The sequence below is a fragment of the Nannospalax galili genome, unplaced genomic scaffold, assembly GCF_000622305.1.
Source record: "Nannospalax galili isolate Female #2095 unplaced genomic scaffold, S.galili_v1.0 scaffold220, whole genome shotgun sequence".
Taxonomy (NCBI): domain Eukaryota; kingdom Metazoa; phylum Chordata; class Mammalia; order Rodentia; family Spalacidae; genus Nannospalax; species Nannospalax galili.
Genome location: NW_008347891.1, coordinates 1,125,041 through 1,134,014, shown reverse-complemented (window position 1 = coordinate 1,134,014; position 8,974 = coordinate 1,125,041). Strand labels below are relative to the sequence as shown.

The following is an 8,974-nucleotide window of genomic DNA, read 5'->3' as shown; positions in this document are numbered from 1 at the left end:
CTTTTTTTTTTTTTTTTTTTTTTTTTTTAACAGAGGGTCTTGGCTAAGTCCTGAAACTAACTATTTAACCCAGATTAAACTTGAACTTCAGCCTTCTGAGTGCTGGGATGTGCTATCATTCTGGGGCAGTAATTTGAGCTTTCAGATGATAGTTTATTTAGTGTACTAATTGATGTTCATGTCTGACAGAAATGAACAGTTCTTTTATATGGAATTGGATCAAATTATTAGTCAGAACTAGATCCCTCCCTCCCTATCCCCCTGCCTCCTACAGTTCAAGAAATCTCTAAAATCCAGTAATTTTTAGCTGTGGTTTAATTTGCATTCTCTTTGGCACCAGGTTCTGTAAAGTCAGATCATGGTTCCCCTCCTTCTCTTGGAAATAGATGCAAGGAAAGAACTGATTTGGAATTTGGAGGCTTAAAAAAATTGGACTGCTTGAGGTGGTTCATGCTTGTTGCTATTGCACTGCAGGTGGAAACAGGAGGGTCTCAAGGGCCAAACTATAGCAAAGTCCTGTGACAAAAACAAAAGAGCAAAAAGGAAAAATTATCAAAGGCAGGATTTATATAAGCTGCACTTCTGGCTTATTTCATCAAATGAATTTTCTGAGCATTAGCCTTTTATTAATATGATAATTACAGATTTGCACCCTTAGATAATCACTAATTTCATAGAAGTAAATTAAGGTTCCCCCCCCCCCCCCAGACAGGGTCTCACTATGCAACCCTAGCTGACTGGGCCTAGTACTCAAGGATTCACCTGCCTCTGCCTTTGAAGTGCTGTGCTACCAAGCCCTTTATGTCCCTTGAGCTGGAGTCATAGGTGGTTGTGAGCCACATGATGTGGATACTGGGACAGAAACTCCAGTCCTCTGGAGGAGTGTGCAGCAAGCCACCTCTCAAGCCCAATTTCTTAAATTTTTGTGGTACATTGATCAGTCAGATGACAGTGTAATAGGGCAGTGCAGCATTGTTTCCCTAAGATCTTCAGCTTCAGTTCCCCTCGTCCCTTCTCTGTTACAGCACGTATATCTGATTATATTGTTTTCCTCCTCCTTTCTTTCAGTGAATGGTAGTGTCTAGAAAGGGTATGTCCCTTCAAGAGAGAGGTGCCAATGTCCAACCGGCCTAATAACAATCCAGGGGGGTCACTGCGACGTTCACAGAGGAACACTGCCGGGGCCCAACCACAAGACGACTCGATAGGAGGAAGGTATGTATTTCATGGTAATTTGATAGAGTTGAATCAAAAATTAAAAAGCCCTCATTATTGAGGACAAAAACATCGCAAGCAGGCTATTTTCCTAATTTCTGAATCAAGTATTATAAAATTAGAATCTAAAGTGATTTCCTCTTTCCTGAAGTGTTAGGCCCCACAAATGAGTTCTGTCACTGACATTACAAAAACCCTATCTTAGAGTTGTCAGTATATGGTATGTAGTGCTTTGTTTGCCCATTCTTTCCACTTGCCTAGCAAACATGCTGCAACACATCTTTCAGCCATTTGTGGTCCTTTTTCTTATGAACACCTTGAATTAATCATTTTATCAAAAGGTAGTTTCATTTGTTTTAAGAATTTATATTTTGTCACCCAGCTTTTGAAGGTTTTCTAATCTTAACCTTAGACTACATAAGTTTGGGGCTATGTTCGCACATCCCATTTTGTGGCCTGGTGTTGATCTTCTTAATTGGAATAATATTACTACCTATAGTATGAAAAATCAGATACATTTCTCTTGTTTGTAAAATTGTGGATTTATCCAAGAACTGTCATTCTGTATATAAATCACTGAGGAAAAGTCTAGCCTAGCATAGTTCTCTACTTCAGGGATGCCATTGATCTTAGCTTGAAAAGTAAGTAGGTCAGAGTTGAGCTGTAGTGGATTTTTGTATGATTACCTGATATACCTGATGTAGCGGTTCGAGACAGTCATTTATATATTGGTAAATCATTAAAAAGTCAAATGTAAAAATCATGTCATGTTGATAAGATTATAAGTAGTTAAGCATGTGGACTTTGGGCTAGCATAACTGTGTATGTGATTTCTGCATCTGCCTTTAAGTTGAGAGTCTTTGGTTAAGGGTTGCAGGAAACAGTTCCTTAGTCGTCACAATGGGATGTCATTTTTATAGAGTTACTGGTTAGGAATTGTAGAATTCAAGCTCTTAGTACTAAGAGTTCTTGTTTTTGTACGTTCTGGATATTCTCTGAAACAACCATACTTTTATGCTGATGATTAGTTCTCATTTAATTTGGATAATATTGCTTGTTTTTGAGCATTTAATCCTAGTATGTGCCACTTCACATGTCGTTAAAAATTAGTTTGAAGTAACACCACAATTTAGATTTAGACTTCCCCCAAGCTTTTGATACAGATGATTATAATTTTCAGGACAAGGGAAGTACAGAAAAGTAAAACAAAAATGTCAGAATTCCACAATCCATTTAAAGTGTTTCTATTGACCCTGACCTATTTCTTCTCAGTTGTTTTTTAAAACAACAAATGCATGTGTGTTATTTTTTGAACAACAATAGTCTTACATGTTTAATAATGAACTGACAACATTTTGGGCTGTACCAGTTTGTTGCTTCTAAAGTTCATAGCGGTGTTTTATTAGCTTTCTTTGTACATCAATGTTTATATAAAATTTAAAAGAGATTTTTATTAATCCCAGCACTTGGGGGGCAGAGGCAGGCGGATCTCACTATTCTGGAGGGTGAGGCAGGAAGATCCCCAAATTCCAGCCCACCTTGTTGCTACATAGTAGGTTTAAGGGCAGTCAGGGTTACAACATGTCTCACTCTCCCCCCAGAAATTTAAAAAATAAATTTAAGCAGTTAATTCTAGTGATTAAGATACAGTGGTTTAAATATAAAGTTGTGGTTATTAGAATAAAACTAGATTGTGAAAAGGCAAATCTTTAGTCCAAACTTTGAAAAAAAAATTTATCGTTGGGTGTGCATAATGTGTGTGTATGGTGCATATGCTATGGTATATGTGTGGAGGTTGAAAGACAGCTTTGTAGAGTCACTTCTTCTACCTTTACATGGGCTACAGAGATAAAACTTGGGTTGTGTGGCAAGCACCCTCATCTGCTGAGTCATCTAGATGCTCCTCTCCCCATGTGCTTTTGTTTTTGTCTTACTGAGACAGGGTCTCCCTGTAGCCCCACCTTGCCTGGAACTATGTAGGCCAGGCTGGCCAGGCTGGCCTTGAGCTCATGGAAGACCCGGGTTCAAATCCCAGCACCCACATGGCAGCTAACAACTGTCTGTAACTCCAGTTCCAGGGGATCCGACGGCTTCTGTCTTCCTCGAGCATTTCACAATACGGGTGCACTTACCTACACGCATACACATAAAACAAAAAAATAATAAATAAAAAAAATTGTGTATCTGCATGTGGGTTTTGTGTTGGTGGGAGTTCAGGTGCCCTCATAGTCTGGAAAAGGGTATCTGATTCCTGGAGCTGGAATCAGAGACAGTTATGAACTTCTTCTCAGTGTAGGTCCTAGGAACCCAGCTCAGGTCTCGTGGAAGAACGGTATGTACCATTAACAGCTACAGTCTCTCCAGCCCTGAAACAATGGGTTTGTAAAGTGTCTTGGTAGAGATCTCATGATGGGAATGATGGTAATAGCAACTACCATAGTAGCACTAGTGATGTGTTCTACACACGTTTGTTTTGTTTCTGTTGAGATAGGGTCTTTCTGTAGCCCCAAGCTGACCTAAAACTTGCTTTGTATGTAGACTTGGCTAGCTTCAGTCTTACAGATCTTCCTGCCTCTGCCTCCACCTCTTGAGTGCTAAAAGTAAAGGCATGCAACATTGAGCCTGGTGTGTTTTATTCCTAAAAAAATTATTATACTTTTTTTTTTCAGTTGAGTCATAGAAACTGAGCAGGTATAAAATATATTTAATGTAGAAGCTCAGTTTGATGAAGGCAGTTTACAGTCAAGACTTGATTCTAGACTTCTTGACTTTATAGTCTGAGAATCCTGTCATACATAGTCCACTTGATCCAGATGATGAAATACTTAGAGGAGGGTATAAAGTACTTAAGATTGAAGAGTATTCATTCCATTTACCATGGTAAATGGTAGATTTCCCTTTCAGAAATTTTGGATTAATTCAGTTTTGATCTGCTGTTTTCTTCCAGACCTTCTCTACCTTTGTGTAGTCTCCTTCTGGTTGCTTTCCTGTTCTTCTCCCAAATCAAGATCACCTCTTAGCTCCCTGTCTCTCCCCCTCTTTTTTTTCTTTCTCTCGCTCACCAGGGCATCTTTATGAAGCCGGGGCTAGCTTCACACTCTTGAGTTCTCCTGCCTTTGCCTCCTGAGTGCCGAGATCACTGGCATATACCACCATGCTTTGCTTAGTAACTCAATCTTTTCTAGAGAAGAATAATTTGCATTCATTCCTAAGATAAAAGAAAATAGTCTTTCCTGATTGTTTCCTCTTTTTCTTACATCTTTCATTGCAGTCTGTAAATTGACCTAGACCTCTTGCTCCTTTACTTTTCTTTTTCCCTTTTCCCCCGAGTTTTTGTATGATAGCTGATCTGTTCCTCTTTTCTGTTCTTTTTCTTCCTTAGGAAAAAGTCCCTCCCACTGCTTCTCTCTTGACTTGCTCACAGGGACACAACTAGCCTTTCCACTTCTAGCACAGGTATTTGTAGGCTCCCTTCCCTCTGTGCCATGCAGTATCATTTTAACTGTACTGTGTGCTTGCACCTGTTTTCTCAATGGGCAGTGGCGGGATTAAATTCACTTTGATGGAAGTTTTGCTTAAAGAGTGTAGGAGTGATCGTTTCTTTAGTATTCTTATTGGAAAAACACTGTTTCTGACCAATACAGAGTTTGGAAACTTCAGGAAAGTAAGATCATTTTAGTTTTACCACTTAGCTAATCATAATTCCATTCGTGTCTTTTTCTGTAATAACCTTTTGTGTGTATTTCTGAATTGAATTGGTAGAAGTGATGGATGGAGCACAGCAGCCAGTTGCTGTCATTGGATGCATTTTCCTGAATTCTTTAATACTCTTCCATGAGAAAATTTGAAGTAGCTTCATGACTTGATTTGGAATCCTGTGATCAAATTTAAGATTCTAGTTCATTGTATGTCCTTTACCCATTGTGTGTCCTGTTCCTTCATCACTCACAGTTTTTTGTTTGCTATTAAAAAATGCACATTTGTTTGAGGTTCTGATTTTATTAAATAAATTCCTAAAAATGGATTTATAGGCTCTAAGGGTATGAATATTTTATTGATGTTAACAGTTTGCTAAATTAACAAATTGTTTTTTCAAAACAATTGGTCTAATTTATAATCCTAATACATTGTGAGAGAGAGTTCCCATTTATCAAAATCCTAAGTAATAGAGCATAAGATTATTTTGGGACAGTATCTTATTAGATTGAGGCCTTTCTTGAATTTGTTGTTCAGCTGAGCCTCCCTGATTATGCAGTGCTGGGGATTGAAGCCAGAGCCTCAGGCTTGTTTGGAAAGCACTCTGTCAACCAAGCTACATTTCTGACTGAAATAGTAATTTTTGAAAGTTTGCAAAAAACGATTCCTTTGGCAAAACTTAGCCTGTTGGATTATTGTAGAGTTCAAAATCTTGCTCTATTATGGCAAGGCTTCATTGGATGTTAAATGGCCATTGTTTTGATTTCAAAGATTCTTGTTCTCGAATTAGAGCTGTTCATGGAAGGGGTATTATTTCACTGACCTTGACAAATACATTTTTCCTTGTTTATTTTTATGTTTTGTGTTAATGTATAGAAATTTAGTTATCTAGTCTGTTGAGTTCTCTTATGGCTCCAGTTTTACATTTGGCTATGATGTATTACAAAATTTGGACTGGTTTGAGAAGTACTTGAATTGATTCTAGCCTACTCTTATAAATTGGTTCTACCAAAGTTTTAGTAATTTACATTTAATATAGTTGTCAGAGCTTTTTAGTAAGACTTTAGAGTTGTCTTTTTTTTTCTTTTTTCTTTTTGGGGCAAGATGTTACTATGTAGCCCCCGCTGGCCTGGAACTCACTAAGTAGAGCAGGCTGACCTCAAACTCAGAGATCCACTTGACTCTGCTTCCTACTCTGTAGTGTTGAGATCAAAGTTATGTGGTACTAGACCTAACTAATCATGTCTTATGGTGAGAGTTTGGTTTCAGATTTTTCTTAACAGCAAATGATGATTCTCTGAACGTCCTTGTTATTGTAAACTTGTCATGGTGCTTCTCTAAGACATGATCTCTCAAGGAGAAATTCTGCTTCTTAGAGTGTATTTAAAGCATGACTTCTTTCTTAGAAAGTTATCCTATAAGGACTAGTTGCTACTTTTACATATAATTGTATATTGATTATACTAGATTACTGCTTTTCTCAATATTTCCAGTTCTTGTATTTTAGCTTTATAAAGAAAACTATAATTATATTTGAGTTAAGATGTTTTCTGAGGTAATAATGAAGACATCGGACTGCCAAGTTGTCTATTTTCATATTGTTTCCTTTTACCGTCACTTTTGAAAAAATGTATTTTAAATATGCATATATTTTGTCATAACAGCCTTTTGGTTTTAGAGAGACTGAAATTCAATAATTTTTCTTCATTCTTAATATATTGAAATAATTATCACTGAATTGAAATAATTACCACTGAAAACAGTTTGCAGTTTTCTTCAGTATTTTATTTTTTATTGCAGTAACGTAGATTTCTTGTGTGCACGTGTGGAGGTCAGAGAAGAACTTGTGGAAGTTGATTCTTTACCTCTACCATATGGGTCCCAGGGATCGAACTCAGATCTTCAGGTTTGGTAGCAAGTGTCTTTACTAGCTAAGCCATTTCACCCTGCCCTTTTTTAGTATTCTAGATCATGCCACATTTTTTTCTTTTAAAAGATGGTAGCCTTTTGTATCCCAGGTATCATGTTAACCCAAAATCTTATTTTTTTAAAAAAAATTTTTTCTTTTTAATCTGAGACGGGGTCTCGCTGTAGCCAGGGCTGGCCTGGATGCTATGGAGACCAGACTGGCCTCGAACTCACAAAGGTCTGCCTTCCTGTGCCTCTTGAGTGCTGGGATTAAAGGCATGTGCCCACCACATCCGGCTTTAGAGATGAAAATTTTTAATATTTCTACTTTGTGTATGAGCGTGTTGCCTGCATGTATGTAAGTACATCCATGTTGTACAATGCCCCAGGAGGTCAGAAGTGGGTGTTGGATCCCCTGGAAGTAGAGTTAGGCGTGTTGTTAGTCACCATGTGGGTGCTGGGATTCAAACAAACCTGGGTCCCCCCTGCACAGAGGTACTCTTAACTGCTGAGCCATCTCTCTAGCCCCTGCTGGAGCATTGTACTACCAGGTTTCTCAGCACATGCCTGTTATCCCAGTACTCAGGGAAAAGTAAAAAGAAAAAAACAAACCAACCTAAATGACACCATTTCCATGGGAGGATGGATGGAATTGCCAAGGTAGATTTTGTATTTGTTTTGTCAAACACCCTGTCAACAGTAATCCTTTTCTGTGCATTGGTTTCCCACACATTCTAAATGCTTACTTAACAAAGTTCTTTTGGTTCTGACTGACCATTGTTTAGTCTTTGACCAAAGCTAAGAGGAAGTACAAAGATTTTATGGGCGTGTGAACTAAGTCTGAAAAAGTGGAAGCTTTAGTCTTTTCTTTGTGATGGCAAAGATGTTTAGTGAATCTGGCTTTATGAAAGAAATGGAAGACAAAAAAGGCAATGATATGAGAGATTGTGTATGTCCTAAATTTTGACAGGTTCCAATTCCATACGGTTTTTGAGAACAGTGGGGACAATTTTTGCCTTTTGCCTTTAAATTTCTAATGAAACATGGGACTGGAGAGATGACTCAGTGGTTAAGAACACTGTTCTTCCAGAGGACCCAGGTTCGAGTCCCAGCACACCTGGTAGCTAACAGCCATCTTTAAAGCCAGTTCCAGGGGATCTGACACCCTCTTCTGACCTCTGCAGGCTTTGTACGACATGAGTGTATTTACATACATTCAGGCAAAACAGTTATACACTTGAAATAAAAATGAGTCAAAAAAATTCTAATGAGACAACCCATGGTTATGTCATGTTCTTTTGATTCTCATATTTAACTAGTATTAGCTGTCTACATTTTAGCATTCCTTTTTTTTTTTTCCCCTAAAATTTGTATTTGTTTGGGAGTGTTTGCACATGCATGTGTGTGGGCATGTGCCCACAGAAGCCAGAAGAAGATGTTGGATCCTCCTCTGGAGCTGCCTGCCGTTGTGACTGCCCGTTGTGGATTCTGGAAACCCAGCTCAAATCCTCCAGAGGAAACAGTACAAGCTCTGAACTTCCAAGACATCTATCCATTCTGGTCTTTTCTTTCTTCCTTTCTCTTTCTGTCTTTTTGAGACAGTCTCCCTGCAGCCCCAGCTGGCCTGGAACCTGCTGTGATAAACAGGCTAGCCTCCAACTTACAGAGATCTGCCTGCCTCTGCCTCCCAAGTGCTGAGATTAAAAGCATGTACCACCACACCTGGCTCCTTTTTTTTTTTTTTCTTTTTCTTTCTTTTTTTTCCTGTTTTCTGATGTTAGATTTAAGCTAGAGCGTCATGCTCTTAAAATCTTGTTTGTATGTGTGCATGGATGTGTGTTTTCTTTCGTATGCTATGTGTGTAGCAGGAGCCTGGAGTGGAAGTTAGAAGCGGTTGTGAGCCACCTGATGGGGGAGTTGGAACCTTAAAGTGAACTAGGGTCTTGGAAGAGCAGCAAGTGTTCGTAACTGCTGAGCCATCTCTTTAGTCTCTAGCTTCATCTTTTTTGTGAGGAATAAAGTGTTAGGAGGATGCATTTATAAACAAGAAACTCAATAACTCTTTGGGGTTTCCATTTGTTTTAGTTATGTAGGGTTTTTTTTTTTTTTTTCTTTTTTTTCTTTTTGAGACAGGGTCTCCCTGTAGCTCCAGATG

General features: G+C 38.5%; 1 protein-coding gene across 17 annotated transcripts in view; it reads left to right on the top strand.

The window, feature by feature from the left end:
* The window catches only part of Trip12 (thyroid hormone receptor interactor 12), a 152,711-nt gene that overhangs the window by 36,881 nt on the left and 106,856 nt on the right, over positions 1-8,974 (top strand). For 16 of the 17 annotated variants that reach the window (XM_008844465.3, XM_008844459.3, XM_017800960.2 and 13 more), the window contains one exon: positions 1,069-1,215. In XM_008844465.3, the coding sequence (XP_008842687.1) occupies positions 1,118-1,215 (98 nt within the window). In that variant the 5' untranslated portion in view covers positions 1,069-1,117. Of the gene's footprint in view, positions 1-1,068; positions 1,216-8,974 lie in introns of those variants that run through there. The other variant, XM_029568994.1, reaches the window with a different exon arrangement.